We start from the raw sequence: 22,086 nt of genomic DNA, 5'->3' as shown, positions 1-22,086 counted from the left end.
CCGGGCTTTGGGATGTTGGGTTCCTGGTCCCCGGGGGATTCTCGTGCGCCAGGGGCTCTCGCGATCCTATCCGGTTCCACAAAGCTTTTTCGGGGGCCTTGAGGGCACAAGATGGGTAAGCCGCTGTTCTCAACACGGTTAGCACAAACCCCGTGGGAGACGTGGGTTGAAGGAGAGACGAGGTCCCGGGGCGCTGCACATGCACGGCCAGGGGCCCTGGGTCATTGGGGAATAGCTTGGGAAAGACGAGTCCGGCTCCCAGGAAAAGGCCTCCCTTTCACCTAAGCTCCTTTAGGAGCTCAGAGAAAGCCGGAAGGACCACAGGGGGTCATTTGTACCACACTACACTTCTGCCGGCTTCTGCGGGAATAAACGAGTCCCAGGCCGGCCGAGCCCCGGTTCTGAGGCCGGAGCAGCGGGGTTTCCTCCATTCGGTGGGGGCTTCAGCCTCCACTGCCCACCTACTCGCTCTCCAGCCGCCACATGACAAGATCTCCTCTGTCTCTGTACTTGGTATGGAGAGGACACTGGACCCCACCTCCCTTTACGAGAACCCGGGGCCCCCAGGCTAGGCTTCCTCCCAGGAACAAATCTCGCCTTGTTCACGAGCCTCAGGAGGCAGCCTCTGCCTCATTTCTCACCTCACTCCCCGTGGCCCTGCCCACGCCACCGGGGTTGCACGGACCTTGCCTGAGAGCCTGCAATTTCCTTTCAAGGTCTCCTCCTTTGCGGCCCTCTGGCCCAGCGGGGACCAGGCCGGAGCTGGGAAAGGTGACTCAGCCGCTGCATGCGTGCGGTCAGGTTTATCAGCCCGTGTCGAGAGTTGGTCAGATTCGTAAGAAACAGACTCCCACTCCCTGTGGCTCAATGCAGCACAGAGCAGGAGGCGCGGGCGGCCCTTGTAAGCAACCGTCTCTCCTGGACCCTGAGGAAGGATGCAGGGCGGAGGCCAGCGCGGCTCAGGGCTCCGCGGCAGAGGTCCCCCACCTTGCATGGCGCTCAGCGGCACTGACCCCGTCCCACCGCACCGGAGATTAAAATGCCTCGTTGGAATCCAAGGAAAGGGAAGGAAACAGGAGAGGGGAGAGCGGATGGAGTTTCTTTAGCAGAGATTAATCGTCTGCCTCTCAAGCCTCCGCGAGGAACGGGCAGCAAAGAGAAACAGCCACTGTTTACAGGAGTCCGATAAGTGCCAAACAGATGCCAAATGGGCTCGCCCTTCCCGTTTCTAATTTACGTACTTTATACATTATAAAATGTCTCAAGCATCTGGAAGATTCTAGAAAATAATATAACGATACGACAAATCCTTCTATTCCCACTTCCCAGCCTTGTCAAGTCGTCACATTTTGCCACCTTTGGTTCAAATCTGTCCCCACCCCCCCCACCCCCCGCCCAGGGGATCACACGCCGCAAATCCGTGTGGAGCCCGGGGGTGTGTCTGTCTTGTCCACTGTCCTCACATATCCTGCCCTCCACCTCACCCCCTGCCACCTCCTGCTCTCTCCCCCTTCCTCGGGGGGCCATCCCCGGGGGCCACCAGGCACCACACTATCCCTATCCTGTGTCTTCAACTGCTCCCTTTTCGGGCTCCGTCGCACGAGCACTTAAACGTGCCTATGCTCTCCCACCTCGAGAGGTAAGCGAGCAGACCTCCCGTTACGGGGTGAATCATGTTCCCCCAAAAGGTGTTGAAGTCCTAACCCCCCCCCACCGGTACCCAGGAATGTGACCTCATTTGCAAACAGGGTCTTTGCGGATGATTGAGGGAGGGACGTTAGGGTTGGGCCCTAATTCGACATGAGAATTTGGACACAGAGACAGACACACACGGCGGGGAAGGCGGCGTGAAGGCACAGGAGGAGACGGTCACCTGCGAGCTGAGGCACACCCGAGGCCACCAGAAGGTGGCCGAGTCCCGACGCAGGTTCTCACAGCCTCGGAAGGAGCTGGCCCACTGGCCCCGGGACTTCCACAACCGGGGAGCTGTGGCCTCCACCACCGTGAGACAGTGAGTCACCCAGTTTCGCAACGCTTTGTTTTGGGAGCCCCCGGGGAAGCTGCGATTCTGCTGTCGCCTGCCTCCTGGCCTCTCCTCCCCTTGCAGCGAGGCTCCTCCAAGAGGCTTCATGTCTGCTTCCTCACCAGCCCCCTCCTCCTCCAACCCACCCACGTCTGCCGTTCATCCCCACAACTCAACCAACTGGGTCTTTGTAGGGTCAACAAGGACGTCCACGCGGCCAAATTCAGTCTCCTTCTCACTTTCGGTGAGCATCTCACATCACTGGCCACACCCTCCTTCTAGAAACATCTTCTTTCTCTATTGGTGCCCATGGCTCCAGACCCTCCCGGCCACTCCTCAATCTCCTCTGGCAGCACGTCCTTCTCCAAGAGGACTTTCGCTGTTACTGTTCCTTAAGGCTTTGTGCTCAGGCCTTTCCTCCCATCACTTGGCAGGGGACGGTAGAACCCTCCACCCGGTGGCTGCTTTGAGCCCGGTGGCTGCTAGTTCGGCCTAGTTCAGGCCAGTCTGAGCCAGTCACGGCCAGTCACGCCCTGAGGCCTGCCTCACCTGGCTCCCAGAGCGTTGGGCCGCGCGAGGGGGGCCGAGATGTGGCCCCCGCCTCCCTCCTTCTCTGGGGATCCTCCCCGGTATTTCCCTGGACCAACGCTGCTCCAACAAAAAGGCCAGGAGACTGATTTCCACGGGGTCCCCGTGCTTGACGGCCGAGAGTTTTCCCTTCTTCTCCTCCTTATTTAAACATTCTCCTCTCAAGCTTTCATCATTTGCCAGTTAAGTCAACTAATTTTCTACTAAACCCAATTTCACTCATGGATGGAGGAAGAGCTCAGCAATTTTCCCCCATGCCATGTACTATTAATGGTGCTTGAAATTATGCAAATAAAATTAATGAGCACCGCCGATGCTGGGCAGGCAGGCAGGGAAAGGCTTAATTTAAAATGCCCACTGTGGGGGCGCCTGGGTGGCTCCGTCGGTTGAGCGTGGGACTCCTGATCTAGGCTCAAGTCATGATCTCACGGTTGGTGGGTTCGAGCCCGGCGTGGATCCCTGCGTGGGGCTCTGCACTTTCGGTGCAGAGCCTGCTTGGGATCCTCTCTTCCCCTCTCTCTGCCCCTCCCCTGCTCCCTCGCTCTCACTCTCAAAGTAAATAAATAAACTTAAATAAGGAAAGAAATAAAATATGGGGCGCCTGGGTGGCTCCGTCGGTTAAGCGGCCAACTTGGGCTCAGGTCATGAGCTCACGGTTGGTGGGTTCCAGGCCTGTGTCGGGCTCCGGCCTGGAGCCTGCTCTGGATTCTGTGTCTCCTCTTTCTCTCTCTCGGCCCCTCCCCTGCTTGTTTGCACACACTCTCTCTCTCTCTGTCTCTCTCGAAAACAAATAAATAAATAAATAAATAAATAAATAAATAAATAAAATGCGCACTGTGCACGGGGCATTCACCCCGGGATGAGTCGGGGCGTGGCCAACTGGAGGCTCTGGGCCCGCCTCTCCTTCCCTGGTGCGCGGTGGGCGTGGCCAGGGCCGTTCATGCGCGCGCCACTGGGCTCACTGTTCTCGCCCCGCCACCAGCAGCAAAGCCAGATGTGGACTCTGTGCATTGCCCCCAAACATCACTCCAGTGAGCTGGTTAATTAAAACACCAAAACGCGAGAAGCAGAGGAAGGCGGCTCATCCGTCCAGCCTTGCGGTTCAGTCAGTGGCCAAGACATCTGCCACGAACATCTGTGAGCGAACCACGGCATCTTCGTCCCACTGCCCTCCCCGCACCGGCCCTTTAGCCAGACCGGGGAGACGTTTCTGCCACAGGAGCCGAGCTGTGGCTCAGGATCCGGATTGCCTTCACATCTCACTGACCTATTTTCAAGTCAACCTGGTGCTGCCTGCAGGGAACGGCTCCCTCCCGGATGATTCTCAGGACGCACAGCAACGCCGTGAGTGCATTCAATGGGATCTCTGCCCCCGACCCCTTGCCAGGCCCAAGTGCTCACCGTCTTGTTATGAGTTGCACCGTGTCCCCCCAAAATTCATGCTGGCCTTCTAACCCCTACTAACTCGGAATGTGCCTTTCTTTGGAGACAGGGCCTTTGAAGAGGTAGTCAAGTTGAAATAAGGCCATTAGGATGGGTCCTAATCCAATAGGAAAGGTGTCCGTGTAAGAGGGAGAGATTTGGACACAGACATACAGAGAAAAGGCCACATGAAAATGAAAGCAGAGCTCGGGGTGACGCTTCACCAGCCAATGAGCGCCAGAGATCCCCAGCAAACCGCCAGTGGCCCCGGGAGAGGTCTGTGACAGATTCTCCCTCACAGCCTCAGAAGGAACAGCCCTGTTCACATCTTGATCTAGGACCTCTCCAGAACTGAGAAACAACAGCTTGCCGTTGTCGAAGCCACTCAGTCTGTGGGGCTCTGTCACGGCAAATACGCAGCTGTGTCTACATCCCCGCCGGAAGGAAAGGCCTGCATTTAGGTAGCGTTGGGTGGTCTTGGCAGAATGAGCCTCGGGAGCTCACAGCCCTGGCCCGCATCTGTCACGGGAGAAAACTATATCCAAGAGAGGGCATGGGGCACAGTACCTGCCAGGTCAGCAGGCTCCCACCTGGAGGCGTGACAGGCCCCACTGTCTGGGCCACTTCCAAGGGATGCCTCCTTGGCCCACCCCTGCCACCAAGCATAGCGTGGGTGCTCTGGGGAGGAATCCAGGCCCTCGGGACCTACACTGGAGACACAGAGGGCAGTTCTCGTGAACAAGTCATGAAGGCCGGCTCGCACATTCTACAAAGTCCCAATCCCACAGCAGCCCAGACTGCGGGGGTGGGGGGCTCCAGGGGGGGCTTACAAAAACCACAGCCTCAATGTTTCCATTTCTCGACCTTCACTCCTCATTAGATCATCTGGGGAGCTTGGGAAATATAATAATGACACCCACCCCAGACCGATTAAATAGAGACACCAAGAGTGGGGCCCAAATGTTAGTATGTTTGCAGCCGGTGACAGGGCCGGGGGGGCGGGTGGAGGGTAAGAATCCCCACCTGAGATGTATTCCGACCACAGCTGATGCTGTTAATTTTGTAGACATAACCGGATTATGTCTCCTGGAGATGATAGTTGTTGTTGTTTTTTTTTATTCCTTTAGCTGTTTTGGAATTGTTTCTGATAACAGATTTAGAAAACCCCTTCATGAGACTGTTCCCTGAGGTGTCTGGGCTGTTGACACAACTCTGCCCTGAGCAAGAGCTTCTGCTCACACCTACCTCCCACGGGCGACCGAGGACAGAGCTATCTGGGCACAGCCTCGGGCCTGCCCATTTAACAAACTGCAAATCAGGAATGGAGCAACCTTTCCCTGGAGCCCCTGTTCCTGGGAATTTCAGATCCACAGGAGCCTGGCAGGAGGGGATGTGTTGGCAGAAAGATATGGAGCGCCTGTGGGGCGTGTGAGTGTGTGTGAGTGTGTGTGTGTGTGTGCTTGCACATGTGTTTGCCTGTGTGTGGGTATGTGTAGGGATAGACATGTACGTGTCCATGCATGAGGTATGCACAGGGGCCTCACGCATGTGCACACACACGCACATGGGCATGCATATACGGTTATGCGCTGGGGCACGCATGCATGGGCACACGTGGGCATCATGTGGGCGCACGCATGTAGTGAACGAGCTGGCAGTAGGAGGTATTTCAGACCTTGGTACCTTACACAAGCGCCTCACTTTCAAGGCCTCCTGAGTGCAGTGAACCCCACCTGCACCGCGCTGGCCCTGGGATAAGCAATGCCAATAACTACAGGCTCAGTGCCAGGCCTGAGAAGTGGCCAGAGGAGGAAGTGCTCTGGGCAGGTAAGGACTCAGGGTGAAGGTTGAGAGAGAAGACACCTCAGCCCAGGTTGAGAAGCAGAGTAACTGAGGTAAATTCCTATCTCTTACGCAGACTTGTCAAATACCTTCTCTCCCCTGGGGGGATGATTCGCTCAGGGTGGTTGATAGGCTGTCACAAATGCCTGGGAGAGGCCTGCCCATTCCCTCAGGGAGCAGTAAAGGAAGGAAGTTCTCATGTCTCTGGCCCCAGAAGAGGCAGGGAGGAATCAAGCTGAACCCCATCTGATAAACATGAATTCATCTAACCTTGAGGCAGGTCAAGGTGTCAGTAATGCTGATAGGATGCTTCACACTCACAGGGGACTTTGTGTGTGGCAGAGCCTGGGATGAGGGGTCCGGACAGCCCTCACCCCCTGGATTCTTCCCACTGTATCTTAGGGTCTCTGATAACCGAGGGGATGAGGGCCCCTAGACCCTTGCTTGCTGTTCTGCCCAAGGCAGGTCTGGCTTGTGGCTAACCACAACCCCTGCTTGTGCCATCCACAAACTGCCCAAGACTTCTTTGACTTTGCAGACACAGGCTCCCTTTTCTCTTTTCTTCACCTCACCCCCACCCTATCTGGCTTTCCTGCAGGAAGCTTCCAGGCCAAAGATGCCTCTTTTCATCATTTGCAAAAACATTAGCAGCATTTTGCTCCACAGTGTTGATGCATCTGAGTCCTCTGTTCAGAGGGAGCTGGAGGTGAGCAGCAGTGTGTGCTGGCGGGTGGTGAGTGGGCACACTCAGCTCTGAAGAGCCCTGCACAATGTGAACAGCTTGGTCTGACAACAAAGTGCCACCAGGGTGAGAGTCAGAGTGAGGGACATGCTGGTTCCCTCTCCCAGTGCTGAGGAGCTAGTCTGCAGGTTCAGCACCAGCACTCAGGGACAGCTCCCTGACCAGTTCCTTCCCACTCTGGTGACCGACCTCCTGCCAGATTTTGGCAGGGGCTGGGGGTAGCGGGGTTGAGGGGTAGGGGATGTGCTACTCCCAGGTGACAACTCCTCCCCCAGAACCTACTGCCCCCAACCTGGGATTGTGTTTCCCAGTGCTGCCACACCATACAGCCCCTTCATTAGTCCCTATCATCTTCTTTCTTCCCCCTTCAAAGTGAACCCTTATAGGTATTGTTCCTCTCTGAAGACACTTCACCTTCCCTAGGCCTACTGCAGACAAGTGCATCGGTCTAAAACAGTGACTCCAGCAGTGAATCACAAGCCACAGGAATAAAAACCTTCAAGCCACTAGGTCATTTAGTGGCCTCCCAGCACAACCTGGTATCAGCCTCCTTCTCCCCGTAATCCTCCATCCATAGAGCTGGTCCTAGTACCACCCTCCGATCAAGGTCACACGGAGCCCTCCTCGAGTTACTGGCAGACTCCAAGTTCAGGGGAAAACTGAGAGGATGAGTAGCTGCCCAAACCACGCTGACCTAAGATTGTCTATGGCTTTGTCCCCGCCAGTATCCTCCGCTCTCCAATGCTCCTGTGCTATAGAGCATCAGCATTTGTGGCCAGGACAAAGTGCTGATCAGAGACATCCAGAACCAACAGACCATCAAGATGGCGGGCAAGTTCTGGACAGGAATCACACGTTAGCTTGAAAACCACCTCAGAGTAAGTTAATGGGCTGATGAAGGAAAGCCGACGTGTAGCAACAACTCTGAGGCCTTCCTTAGTCATGCCCTGGGGCCAAGTTAGAACAGTCTCATCCAAATACCAATGAGAAAGAGGAAGAAAAAATCCAACCATAAATCCCTAACCATAAAGAGAAAAAGATCGATGCTTTTGATTACATTAAATTAAGGCTTTCTGTTCCTTGGGGGGGAAAAAAGAAAAAATGACAGAGACAAGCCACAAATTTGGAGAAGATTTTTAAACAGATATAACTCACACAGGATTTATACCCACAATATACAAAGAACTCCGACAACTCAATAAGGAAAAGATAAACAACCCAGCAGAAAGGTGAGCAAATAACGTGTGTGGGCATTTCATCAAGGAGAAAGAAGGACCAACTTATGACAGAATGCTCGGCCTCATTAGTTGTCACGGAAATGCAAGTTAAGAACATAACAAAATATTATGATACCACTCAACACCACCCTCAGTTAGGAAGTCTGATTACACTAGGTGTGGGTGAGAACACAGACACTGGGAACCTCCAGTTGATGGGGTGAAATCGGTGCCATCACTTTGGAAAACAGCTGGCATTATTTCACACCATTAGTCCCAATGATTGTATACCTTAGTCCATCCCAAAGAGAAACTCAGTCTATACCATGACACAGGTTCCCCAGGTGACATGTATAAGAGTGTCTACCATAGCATCATTCAAGATAAGTTACAAAAGCAGGAAAAAGATGTCCACAGTCAGCAAAAACTGATAAATAATTAAGGACCATCCACATAATGAAATATAGCAGTGAAAATTAAAAAAATAGAGCTACTTCATACAACATGGGTGAATCATCGAAACATAGTAATGGGTGAAGAAAGCAAGTCTCAAACGCTACATACAGTAGATGCCATTTGCACAGAGCTCAAAGCAAAAGAAAAGTAAACCGTATGCTGTTTATGGATACATGACCATGTAAAAAATCAATTTGTTTTTTAAAAGCAAAGAAATGATAAACACAGAGTCCAAGTTGCAAGTTTCCTCTGGGGGGGAAGCAGAGGGATCAGGGAGAGAAGGGGCACCAGGTGGATATAGGAGTCCTGGGAATATTCCTTCCTTCCTTCCTTCCTTTATCTCTCTTTCTCTCTTTCTTTCTTTCTTTCTTTCTTTCTTTCTTTCTTTCTTTCTTTCTTTTAAATTAATACTTAAAATTTTTTAATATTTTATTTTATTATATTTTGAGAGAGAGAGAGAGAGAGAGAGAGAGAGAGAAAACATGAGTGGGGGAGGGGCAGAAAGAGAGAGGGAGACCCAGAATCCAAAGCAGGCTCCAGGCTCCAAGCTGTCAGCACAGACCACAATGCGGGGCTCAAACCCATGAACCGTGAGATCATGACCTGAGCCAAAGTCAGTTCCTTAACCGACTGAGTCACCCAGGTGCCCCGGGAATATTGGGGGAATTCTGGCAGAATCACGGGAGGACACCCTATATTTGCACTTCCTAACATCTGTTACATACATTTTTGTATGTGTCAAATAGTATATGATAAACATTAATAAATAAATGAAGAAAAACTGTATTTCTATATCTCACAGGTGCAGTAGTTAAGCTTAATCACACTTGCACACAGGCATGCACACACACATACACACAATCCTTCCCCCTCTCGTCACCATCTCCCACCTCTAAGAGCCTCAGGGGGACCCTGGAAAGGCAAGCGTTGGGGAAGGAGAGGCATCAGCAGCCCACCTTACCACCCCCCAGGTCTTGCCAGCCCCCCAACCCCAGAATAGGCCCAGGAAGGAGCCCAATTCCAGAAGAAAAACTCCAAGACTCCACCAAGCCCACCAAGACGGCAGGCAAAGAGGACCCCAGCTACATGACATGGCTCAATTCCACAAACTGGTATTTGTCAGCCCCTGAGTACAAACACCAGGGCACCTGTTGGCCCAAGATGGAGAAAAGGATCCTTTGAACAGCACTATGCAAATATACTTCCTTGGTGCATCCCAAACATGACCAGGAACCAACATGGAGGAGCAGGAAATTAGTAATGTCACTATCCACAGTATACCAAGAACTTCCCAGGGAACTGCAGGCAGAGCAGTGGCCCCCGGGGAACAGGTTCCCCTTCCTTCCCTGCCCTGCCCTGTCCTCCCCTCCCCTCCCCAGCACTCACCTCTGCAGCTCCTTCAGGGACACTGTGATCCGCAGGCCATGGCCCAGGACATAGAGAGTGGCCAAGATGTCTGCCCACTGCACCATCTCCCCCAGAGGCCCGCCCTTCAGCACCCTTGGGCTGAACACGTCACCAGACTCCTCTGTCAGGAAGCCAATGTGAACGAGGATCTAGGGAGGACACAGGGTCAGCATGGAGGGAGGACACAGGGTCAGCACAGAGGAGCAGCAGCTCTTGCCCTGCCACCCCCAGGGAGACCTGGCCAGCAGCAGATGCTGTCTCCAGGCTGTGCATGGGCAGGTGTTTTCTGGCACCAGAAGGGGGACCAAGAGGCAGAGTGACTGCACTGGGCACTGGGGATAAAGGTGAACAAGATGTTCACATCCGGCTCTCAAGGCGCTTACGTTCCAGATGGAAGAGGTAGACAACAGTAAACACAGACAAGAGATAATTTCATGAAATGATAGGGACTCTGAAAGAAATAAACAGGGTGATGTGAGAGTCAGGTAAATATGTATTGATGGATGGATAGATAGATGGGTGGATGGGACAGTGGGTGGGTGCACAGATGAATAGATGATGGATAGGTGGTTGGATGGATGGATGGATGGATGGACAGATAGATGATGGATGGATGGACAGATGGGTGGCTGGCTGGCTGGATGGTTGGATGGATATGTGGGTGGATGGATGGATGGATGGATGGACAGACAGGTGAACAAATGGATGAATGGATGGATATATGATGGATGGGTGGTTGGACAGATAGATGGACGAATGGATGCATGGATGGTTGGATCGATGGAAGGATGGACGGACAGATGGACGGTTGGATGGGTAAATGAGTAGACAGATGGACAGATGGATGGACAGATGGACAGATGGATGGATAGAATGGTGGATGGATGGATGGATGGATGGATGGATGGACGGACAGGTGAACAAATGGATGAATGGATAGATATATGATGGATGGGTGGTTGGATGGATGGATGGATGGATGGATGGTTGGATAGATGGAAGGATGGATGGACGGATGGACAGATAGACGGATGGATGGATGGATGGATGGATGGATGGATGGACGAACCTACAAATCTCCCCAAAACAGGCTACGTTATTCTCAATATTCTAGGCAAATGCCATGACTTTTCTGCCTGAAAAGCACAAGATGTCTACAGAAGGCAGAACCCCTAAGCAGTGTGGGAGAAGGCTTGTCATTCTACCCCAAATGTGAAAAGAGCCGGGGCCACCATATGCATCTATCCTGACTCTGCCTCTCCTGTCCCAGCTAAAATTTAAATAAATTCAATAAAACCTTTTCAAGGACAGACTCAGTGCCTACTTGTAAACCTGGGGCCCTAAGCTCATTTTCTAAGCTCTGTGAGCTCAGCTCCCTGAATGCACAGGGAAGCAGTACCTGCTTCTGGTCCCTCCAGACGCTTCCCAGCTTCTGTGCCAGCCGCTGGGCGGCCAGTGCCCACTGGGCCGTGAGCCGCTTGGTCCGTTTCTTCATGAAGATTAGAGACTCCTTCCCACTGCCCATCAGCTCCAGGAGGTGGGACAGGTTGCTCCGGAAAACTGCCTGGAGGGGGGGCCCAGACCTGGGTCCTCCAGCCCTCAGCCCCCAGCTGCACCACCACTGTCACCTGCTGCCCCTGGGGACAGGGGCCCGCACCCTCCCTGGGAGGCTGGGGCCTGCTCTAGCTTCTCCTGCCCTTTGTAGAGGCCGAGGAGCCCCCACAGTCGGGGAGCCCTGGTCTCACCCACCAACACTAACCCCCCAGCCCAACCTTCTGTGTCAGCCCAGCCTTCCGTCCCAAGCCCATTGGGGGTGGGCAGCTGTGACAGTTCCCAGGGGTCTCAGCTGCGACACAGAGGTAGCGAGGGTAGTGGTCAGAGCTAGTACTCAGATGGCAGGAAGTCCGGGCCACCTTTCAGTGGAGCTGGAGTAACGAGGTGCCTTGAACAAGTTAACGCCACTCCCTAAACTCAGAATCACCATCTGTTCAATGCGGTCGCATAAAGGCTGCTGGGAGGTTTAAGTACATATAAAGCATCTGGAAGCCTTCCAGAAGCGACAGCTATTGTTACTATTATTCTTTTCCATCTAGGGGGTGCCTCCGGGGCCCCAGCTTGCCCCTCAAGGAGGCCACGCCTTGCAGCATCCCCAGAAGGTAGGACAGGCACGGCTGGCCGGCCTCACTCAGGGTTCCACCTGATGACCCTTAGGGACGCCCCATCTGAGGAGACCAGCTGGCCTGTCTACCAGCCCCTCATGGGTCTACCCACTTCCCACGCCTACCTGGACTTTGGGGAGGGGCTTGGGGGCCATCTGGGTGGCTGTCTGATTCCTCCAAGGCAGCGGGGGGCAGAACCACTCGACCTCGCTTAGGTAGATGAGGAAGGAACACTCGGTGCCGTCCACCCCGAAGAAGGCGTAGCAAGGGTCAGAGGTCCAGCGGGCGCGCATCCACTGTGGAGAGGGCCAGCCCAGGCCAGGGTGCTGGCACCAGCCCCACCCACACCCTCGGCAGGCTCTCGGCATGCATGTCCTCGGGGACCCTCAGGGCGGGACCTCTGTCACACTTAAAGAAGCAGCAAGGGCCAGAAGCAGAGAAGACAACTAGACCAGGGCCCCACGACCCAGCCCTGTGTCCTGGCTGCTGAGAACCTCAGGGAAGGCCGAGCAGGACCACCGTCCCCCGGGCCTGGAAAGAGGAGGACCCTGGGAGAACAAGGCCAGGTCACGACACATTCGGGGACAGCTCCAGGCCAAACAGTGGGAGACACAGCAGCTCAGGGCTTGGCTGGTCATGGGGAGCAGGATTCAGCTGAGGCCAAGGTCAGGAGCAGACTCCAAGGGCACAGGGCCAGGAGTCAGAGCAGGCCCCACCCACAGTGATCCCCACATGTCACCGAGGAGGGGGTCTGCAGTGCCTCTGCTCTACCCTCTCAGGGAGTTCAGAACCAGTGACGAGCTGGCTTTTACGCCAGGGACTGCACCCCCCAGATGGACAGACTTCATGCAGCCACGAGCCCCCGGGGGTGAGCCCCCAGAGGTGGGGCTGGTGGGGTAGAGGGCTTTCTCAGCCCAGCTGGTTGCCAGGGTGGGGAGCAACCTGGGTTGGTGGGCCAGGCAGGCGGCCCAAGAGGAGAGGCCATCCCCCTGAGGCTGGTCTCTGCCAGCCGGGGCCAGGGTCAGGGGGCTGGGCAGAGAAGCCCCCACTAGCAGAACGTCAGGGCTAGTCTGGGGCAGAGCCCCTGAGGAGGAGCCCGCCCCGCCCCCCACCCCGGTGACCTCTACCCCCGCCCTCAGCCCCATGCCTTACCTCCACCTTCCCTGAGCAGTCGGGGAACTTGGGGTCACTGGGTGCCTCACACTGGTCCCGCCGGCCTTCAGACACTGCAGGGAGGGAAGGTCAGCTTGCTGAGGCCCCGGGTGTACAGAGGGGCCCCGTGAAGTGTTGGAGAAGCCCGGTCTGCGGTGGGAAGGGGTCACTGAGGAGCCCACACCGCCCTCCCTCTGCTGAGTTTTCTCACCTGAAAGGCCACCTGACAGAGGGCCCCCGAGCCCGGGTTCCCCCCTCTGCCGCTAGCCCTCCCCCTCCAAAGCGGCTTCAGAACCAGTAAGGAGCTGGCTTGAATGTCTATAGACCCGTGTCTGGATAGGCAGACCTCACGTACCCACCCAAATGTAGTCAAAACTCTTTGAGGGGAACCCCCAGCCTGCTGCGCCCCACATCAGGAGAAATGCAGGGGCCACAGAGGGCCTCCAAGACCTCTGTCCTCACGCCAGGTCACAGCAGGATGAACCCCAAATCACCCCACTTAGAGCCTGAGGCAGGAGCCAGGACAGATGCCGCGGGGAGCTGTCAGGGCCGCGCGGTACCCCGGCCCCCTGGAGGCAGAGGGGTGCCCTGGCCCCCACCCTTGCTGTGGAGAATCAGGCTGTGACGCAGGATCTGGTCCACCTTCACGGCGATGTCTGAGACGTTCTGGGCGATGGCCTGGATCCGCTCCATGAGGCCGGCCCCCGGGGGAAACCTAGGTGGGAGAAGCCAGGGGTGAGCGGGCACAGCTCGCCGCGGTGGCCCTCCCGGGAGGGACTCAGCACGTGAGCAGGGGCAGCGGGCCTGCCGTGCTCCTGGGGACCCAGACGCTGCCCTGCAAGGAACCGAAACAGGGAGACGGACGACGCTGGCCCAGCAGACGGAGGCGTGTGCCCTCCCCCGCCCCCGGGGCTCTCTAACCACCCACCGCACACGCCACACGGGAAAGCCCCCACTTGGTGTGTCAGGCCCGCCGGCCGGTCATCCCCACATGCGTGTGCCCTGCGTGTTGGAGGGCAGTGCCTGAGGCCGAAGCAGACAGAGGAATTCTATTCCAGAGCCTGGACAGGATCTGGCCCGGGACCCCCAGGCGACAGGAGCCCTTTCCCGGGCATGGCCGGCTGCCCCGGGTCTGCTTCTCCATTTCCTCCCAGAGGGGCTACGTCGTGCCAAAATAAATTCCACCCAAAGACGCCTGGGGACTTGCCGACTATTAAGCCTCGAGTACATTATCGCTGGGCTCCTGGGCACGAATTGTTCCCAGGATCTCAAACACATTGCCTGCCACAAACATCACGGCCCTCCACCCCCCACCCATAGTCGCGTCGCCTTTATTTTTGGAGAATTTATTTCCTGGTGTTGATTACTGCTCGGCTCTTGGAGCAGTTTATGAGGCATCACCTGCAGGATGCGTCTCCTTGCAAAGACCCGTGCCGAGGTGGCCCCGCTCTGCCGGCCGGCGCGTGGGCCTTCCCCAGAAGTCGCCTGCCCTTCGCGAGCACGTTAATTCCGATCTCTGATTCGCACCTCGTCCTCTGGCTCTGAGGGCCCCGCTCGAGCTCCATTTATCCCTTTACAAGGACGGGGGCTTGAGTGCCGCACAAAATGGGAATTATAGGAAGGAGGACTTTTCCAACCTGGGCTCCTCTCGGGGGATCTGTCCGCCCGGGGAGGCACAGCGGTGACAGCTGCCCGCCCCCGGGGGCCGCCTTCCTAGAGGAGAGGACAGCAGTGGCCCCATCCACGGAGGGCGTGGGAGGCCGGTGGGGGCCAGGCGGACACGGAGGTAGGGTGGCAACAAAAGGAAGAAGGTGGCAGGAAGGGGCAGACGAGCCCTCAACACACACACACACACACACACGTGCACACGCACATGTGTGTGTGCATACACATACATACACAATCCCGCCAACTCCCTCAAAAACAAACAAAAACACTAACGGAATTTGTACCGGATTCCTGCAGCCATTGAAACAAATGACCACAAATGTATTCTTGCAGCTCTGGAGGCCAGAAGTCCGGCATCAAGGTGTTCGAGCCCCGCGTCGGGCTCTGGGCTGACGGCTCGGAGCCTGGAGCCTGCCTCGGATTCTGTGTCTCCCTCTCTCTCTGCCCCTCCCCCGCTTGAGCTCTGTCTCTCTATCTCTCTCTCTCTCTCTCTCAAAAATAAATATACATTAAAATTTTTTTTTTCTTTTTTTAACGGAGAAGACAAAGGCACTCCCTGGTGGAGTCTCGTGAGGCCGGAATGAGGATACGGGGCAGTAAGGACGTCTGCGTCTGCCGGAGATCCGCCCTGCACGTGTACCCGTTCCTGCCCAGGCCGCGGTGTGGCCGAAGCTGCAGCCAAAGGGGTTTGGGCCAGACCAGCGCTTGTCTGTCTTGTCTCATCATCACTCCCGAGGGAGCCCTGGGAGACATTTTCCCCTACTCGCCCTCCTCCATGAAAAGTGAAAACCACAGACATGCTGCCGCTCCGTTTACACACGGTGGCCAGGGGAGGGCCACAGGTCATTGGGACGGCTAAGGTAATTTCCCCCTCAAGAAGCAGGCTTCACCCTTGGGGGTGATACGCACCCACGGAGGATGCCTGCTTTAAGCCAGAGGAAGAACTCCATGACCCTGACGTCCGTTGGGCTCTGCATCAGCCCTGAGTGAGCACGCTGGGACTGCTTTCCTCGCTGACATGTGGGGACAGCACGGACATTCCTCCGCCTGGAAGGAACACTCAGCTGACCGCAGGAGGCAGCCACCGGGAGGAGGGCCCGGAGCTCGCAGCTGCTGGGCGAGGGTCGGTGCCCAGCGTGGGCGGCCAAGCACAAGGCGGGGTGCTCCCGGGCACCCCTCCCAACTTCTAACTGAGACCCCAGAACACAAACAACTCCTGTCAGGGGACCAGCGGGGGTCCTGCTAGGTCCCCAGAGACTTTGGAAGGGCCCTCACCCCACTTCAAGCCTTCCTGAAGGATCCTCTCCCTCAAGGCTCCGCTCTATCCATCCAGAGATCTGGTTTTGGGAGCCAGATCTGTCCTCTGAGCCCCTCACATGCTGGGGTGTGGTTGTGACCAGCTGGACCCCCGGCGGAGTCCTGGGGCGCCTGGCTGTCTCAGTCGGTAGCGCGTCTGACCCTTGACTTGGCGGTTGTAGGTTTGAGCCCCACAGTGGATGCAGAGATTACTTCCAAAAGTTGTTTTTAATTAAAAAAAAAGAAGAGGGGACACCTGGGTGGCTCCGTCGGTTGAACGTCCGACTTTGGCTCAGGTCGTGATCTCACGGTTTGTGAGTTCGAGCCCCACATCAGACTCCGCACTGAGGGTGTGGAGCCTGCTTGGGATTCTCTCTCTCTCTCTCTCTCTCTCTCTCTCTCTCTGCTCCTCCTTCATTTACTCTTTCTCTCTCAAAATAAATAAACTTAAAAAAATGTTAAAAAAAAAAAAAAAAAGGGAGGAGAAGGAGATAGAGGAACAAGAAACCCCCAGCGGAGTCCCGAGTTCTCAAGGACAGGAACGTGCTTCTGGATGGAGACTGGGCACTGTCCAGCATGGGTCATGTGCCCAGGGCTCCAGCACTGTGCTGGGCTGAGTCGTGTCCCCACCCCCCCCCGCCCCCCACCAAGTTCACATCCACCCAGAACCACAGAACGTGACCTTATTTGGAAATAGGGTCTTTGCAGACGTCATTCGTTACGACGAGGTCATGCGGAATCAGGTTGGCCCTCAGTTCCGCTCCTGGTGTCCTTATAAGAGAGCCATGTGGAGACACTCAGGGGAAGGCCGCCACGGGACAGCGGAGGCAGAGGCCGGAGGGACGCGGCCACAAGCCAGGGACTGCCAGGAGCCACCAGGCACTAGAAAAGGCGGGGAAGGATCCTCCCCTGGAGGCTTAGGAAGGAACGGGGCCCTGCTCATATGTAGATTTCAGACTTCAGCCCCCAGAATCAAGACGGAAAATTTTTGTCGTGTTAAGCCATCCGGCTCGTGGTCATTTTTTTGGTGGCAGCCCGAGGACACTAATACAGAGCTGAGGGCAAATGGTTTTTAGTCCATCGCAAAAGGAGAGTTCAGGTTCTCCTGGGCCCCTGCTGTCAGACTTTCTCTCCACTAACCTCTCTGAGCTCAGGGGCCAGCTCCTACCACAGCTGGAGAATCTCGACTACCTCACAGGGTGATGCCCAGGATATCAGGTGCTCAGCGACGCTCGGACACAATAAATGCCTGAGACGCCTTTATTCCCTATCCGCAGCGATTGCCCAGGCCCCAAAAGGAAGCATCGCAAGTCTGACCGAAGAACAAAGCACTTCACTTTTTGGAGGATTTTCACACGGGAAGCGTTTCTCAAGCAGCATCACTGGCAGGGGCTCTAACCTGCACAGGTGACATCCGTCCGACTTAACAATTCAGACGTGACGCCACCGCCATTATCCTGGACTTCGCATGTGGGAAGCACTTTCATTTTCTTTGTTTAATTTTATTTAAGGGAGAAGAGAGAGACTGAGCAGGGGAGAGGGGCAGAGGGAGAGAGAAGCTCAAGCAGACCCCACCCTCAGCGCAGAGCCCCAACGCGGGGCTCGATCCCGTGACCCTGGAATCATGACCTGAGATGCAATCGAGAGTCGGACGTTCGGACCGACGGAGCCACCCAGGCGCCCCAGCACTTTTATTTTCAAATAATATGTGACTAGTCTTGGGGCGCCTGGGTGGCTCTGTCGGCTGAGCGTCCGACTTCGGCTCAGGTCATGATCTCGCGGTCTGTGAGTTCGAGCCCCGCGTTGGGCTCTGTGCTGACGGCCTGGAGCCTGCCTCGGATTCTGTTTCCGTCTCTCTCTGCCCCTCCCCTGCTCACGCTCTGTCTCTCTCTCTCAAAAACAAATTTAAAAAACATTAATATATATATATATATATGTATATATATATATATATATATATACACATATATATATGATTAGTTTTCTCTCCCTGGGAAGCTCTCTTAAAGAACGACAGTGAAAGTAGATGCCACGAGACCGCAGACCACAGCCACGGCCTCGGAAGCTCCCAAGTGGAAAAGAAAAAGCGGGGGATGGACCAGGACGTCCGAGCAGGGGCTTCCTGCTGAGGGGGCCCCAGGCAATTCTCTCCACGGCATCAGGATCCCTTCTAATGGTCCCATCGTACAGAGGAGGAAACCAAGGCACAGCAAGGCTGAGTGACTTGCTCAGGGCCACGGAGCTATTAAGTGGAAAGATCAGGTACCAGTTCACCGGCAAGGGGTCTGTGCTCAAGGGTGGGCACAGGGGGTGGGGGTGGGGCAGGCTGTCAGGACCAAGGCCGCGATCTAGGGAGTGACATCCCCGGGGTGGAACCCTCAGGACCGTTTCTGCCCAATGCCCCTGACCCCCCTTTGCACTTAACCCTGTAGCAGCGCGTTATTCCCGAGCCCGACCCCGCGGCTCCCCACGACAGGTGAGGTTCTCCGGCCCCAACCTGTAAGCTGTGGGTGCCGGGCAGGGGCAGAAAAGAGGGAAGCTCTTAGGGCCAGCAGGCCCTCAGGTCAGCTGGGGCCTACCATCCCTCCCAGCTGGGCAGACGCTCCACGAAGAACCACAGGACCTTTTCACATCCCGCCCCCTGTCTCCAAATGTGGCAGTCACATGGTAGTCTCAGGACCACAGGGCTGGGCAGACAACGCAGGCCGGGCACCGCCCCCTCCAGGTCTACAATCTGGGCCAGGCCCTTCCTTGCCTGAGCCCGGGGCCCTCATCTGGGGGAATCACAGACCTGGATAGAACCTTCCTCACTGGGCCACTGGTCAAGTCAAAGTACATAATAAGTACCCAACAGAGAAAGGCTGCTAGTATTATTTATTATCTTCATTAACTATTATTACTGTTGCTTCAGCCAGCTCTCCATCAAAGTCCACTGGACACCAGAACTCAGCCCTCAGGGCGGAGGGCCACCCCAGGCTGGTGTTGGCTAGGAGAGGCCCCCGACCTCCCTCTCCCAGCAAAGGGGCCCAAGGGGGCCTGAGCCAGCCTGAGACACAAAGTCTGCAGACAGCAGGCAGGGCAGAGGTGGGAAGGGGAAAGCATGTCTCAGGATCCGCGGGCAAGCTTCCGAGGAGGCCACCGCCACCCCTACCCCACGGAAGAGTGCCCCCCCCACCCACTCTAGGAGCTCTTACCTGCCCTGCCTGGTGGAGCCACCCCCTCGGGGTGCCCAAACCCATCACACTGCCTTCGTGGGCACACGAGGGCCCTGAGGGCCTGCCCGGGTCTGGGAATCGGCATTCCCAAATTAGCCGGAGAGGACCCCAGAGCCCTGCCGGCCTCGCCCCTTACTTTATGGAGGGGAAACTGACCGGGAAAAGACAAAATCACAACGGCGACGTCCTTGAGGTGGCATGCAGGCTGGGGACAGGGCAGGGACTCAGTCCGTGGCCCTCTCTGCCAGCCCTTGCTCCTTCCCACTGCGTCTGCAAAACGCGAAAGCAGGCCCGGAGCTCAGGACACGGGCCCGTGTGATTTCTGCACAACCAGGAAGCGACAGGCATGCGGCCGACCGTTTCTTACCTGCAGAGGGAAAGAAGGCCAAGCCGGGCCCCTGGTCACCCTACTCCCCAGCCCCGGGGAGCCACTGGGACAATACTCCAGTATCCCCGGTATTCCGGCTCTCCTGCCTGAGCACCCCTCACCTCGCACCCACAGGCGGACCGCCAACCCCTCCACCAGAGCACAGGTGGCCTCCTGGACAGGCCAGCCCCCGGCCACTGCCCCAGTGCCCCCCCCCCCTCCAGAGAGGCAGCCTGCCACCACAGGGGCAGGACACAGATGCCACGTATGTGTCCCTTCGGCCGGCCAGGCTGGCTGGGCTCCAGTCATCTGCTGGCTTCAGGCCACACCCCCAGAGAGGCCCCCTTGAGGCCCCAGCCCCTCCTCTCGGCCCCTGAGCCACCCTCATTCCCTGGCCCCTTGAACGAGCTCTCCTGGACGCCTAGGGAAGGAGGTTGAATTTCGTGTTCCTCCCATGATTTATGAGGGTTGCATTCAATTAACAGGGTATCGATTCCCGCACAGCTGGCCAGCGTGCTTGCTGGGAGTTGTTATTTTATTACGAAACCGGTCGCTTTCCTTTTAAAACACCGAGACTCAGCCCACAGGTGCCCACAGCCACGCTGGCCGAGAGAGACAGACACGTTCGGCCAGAAACACGAGCGTCGTGGACGGGGAGACGCGTTCTCTCTGCGGCTGGCTCCCTCCCTGTCTGTCCCCCTCTCACACATACCACACGGGACGGAAAGTGTCCAGCCTTCCCTGCAACTTTACCGCTCTCCTCCTCCACGTCTTTGGCCCCCTTCACCCCCATCCAGAGCCCCTGATGCTGTGGGGGGGGGGGGGGGCTCTGAACTTGACCCAGGATCTTCTAGCCCCGTCCTAAGCAAGAGCAGAGAGCATTCTCTCTTGCACCAAGAAATATACATACACATCCATCCACATAGATTTATATTATTAGAGCAATAGACAGACAGACAGACAGATGATGTCCCCACTATTGACGGGAACAGAGCCGGAGTCGGGCTTCGTGTGGTTTCAGCACGTGGGGAAGGGGTCAGTGCCCATGAGCGGGGCAAAGCGGGGTGGCAAAGCTGGCCTCGGGGACACAGGAGCCAGACTCCAGCTCCCACCCCCACACCCCAGGCCTGGCTTTCCCCCGGGGGATTTTTTTTTTTTTTAATAGCTCACCTGTATATTTTGTTGAAGACACATGGAGACCCCACTGTACAGGTGTATCTTGCCTGTCTTACAAACAGCACACAGTGGGATGTTGAGAATCTCTGTCTTTGTTAGGATAGTTGACTGTTCACACTTATCCTCATATTTGCTAGGTTTCCGCCCTGGAAGCCTGACTGCCCTTGTCACCCAGCTGCCGGTCCCTCCCCACCAGCCCGGCCTCTCTCCAGCCCTGGGGTCAGACAAGCGCCCCCACCCCCACCCCGATCTCCACAGGGAGGCTGTCCTGTTAGGGAGGGGCCCCGCACAGGGTGGGACATAATTGAGGCACGCCTTTAAAAGCAGCCACCCCCGCAAAAAAATTAAAAAATAAAAAATAAGTAAAAGCAGCCCCCCAAAGTGGTCTTCCCAGGTTACGTGCCCCCTGCCCCGTTCCCCACCCTCCCACGTAGGCCTCTTGGCTCAGGCCACAGGCTTTGCTGGCACGCAGGTGGCCAACAGCATCTAGGAGCATTTTCGAGTTTCTCTTTTTTTTTTTTTAATTTTTTTTTTTTAATGTTTATTTATTTTTGAGACCGAGCATGAACGGGGGAGGGGCAGAGAGAGAGGGAGACACAGAATCCGAAGCAGGCTCCGGGCTCTGAGCCATCAGCACAGAGCCCGATGCAGCGCTCGAACCCACGAACTGTGAGATCACGACCTGAGCCGAAGTCGGACGCTGAGCCGACTGAGCCCCCCCAGGCGCCCCTCTCTCTTTTTTTTTTTTAAATGGAAAAACCCTCCTCTCCTTACCCAGACAAGAATCTCGACACACCTCCTTTCGGTCATCTCTGCTGCACTGTTTAACTTGTAATCCAACTCTGTTTATAATTACAGAACCTGCTCTTTTCACAGTGTCCCTTGTCACTAAAATCCCCGCAGGTCCCCGTCCACGTCCTATTTGAGGACGGCATGAGCCCCACCGAGTCACCACAGTCAGGGCTCCGTTTCCTTGCTGGTAGACATTTCAAGCATTGCTCAAACATCTCTCTCTTTTTTTTTTTTTTAGACTTTATTTTATTTTAAGTAATCTCTCCACACCCAACACGGGGCTTGAACGCACGACCCCCACATCAAGCGTCGGATACCCCACTGCCCGGGCCAGCCAGGCGCCCCGTTGCTCACACTTTTTGACGCTATAAAAAAGGCGTCCGCGACCAACGTGTTCACAAACGCGTTTCTAAGTTAAGATGCTTCTCCCAAGACGGATTCCCAGCACGAAACCACCAGGTCCAGGGCCGTGACCACGTTTAGGGTTCTACACTCACACGGTGGCCGGTGGCCCCCGGGGTTCAAGCGGCTCCTGCTCCCAGACGCCACAGGACAGCAACTAGG

At 56.0% G+C, this 22,086-nt stretch overlaps 1 protein-coding gene across 2 annotated transcripts in view; it reads right to left on the bottom strand.

Moving 5' to 3' along the window:
• Positions 1–22,086, bottom strand: part of MGAT5B (alpha-1,6-mannosylglycoprotein 6-beta-N-acetylglucosaminyltransferase B) — a 71,056-nt gene that overhangs the window by 31,384 nt on the left and 17,586 nt on the right. For both annotated transcript variants that reach the window (XM_047833675.1, XM_047833677.1), the window contains exons 4-8: positions 13,608–13,723; positions 13,009–13,082; positions 11,982–12,152; positions 11,097–11,261; positions 9,677–9,846 (exon numbers count right to left, since the gene is read on the bottom strand). In XM_047833675.1, the coding sequence (XP_047689631.1) occupies positions 9,677–9,846; positions 11,097–11,261; positions 11,982–12,152; positions 13,009–13,082; positions 13,608–13,723 (696 nt within the window). The remainder of the gene's footprint in view (positions 1–9,676; positions 9,847–11,096; positions 11,262–11,981; positions 12,153–13,008; positions 13,083–13,607; positions 13,724–22,086) is intronic.

This window comes from Prionailurus viverrinus, chromosome E1, assembly GCF_022837055.1.
Source record: "Prionailurus viverrinus isolate Anna chromosome E1, UM_Priviv_1.0, whole genome shotgun sequence".
NCBI classification, from domain to species: Eukaryota; Metazoa; Chordata; class Mammalia; order Carnivora; family Felidae; genus Prionailurus; species Prionailurus viverrinus.
Note: the sequence above shows the minus strand (reverse complement) of the source record. Positions and strands in the feature narration are given on the sequence as shown.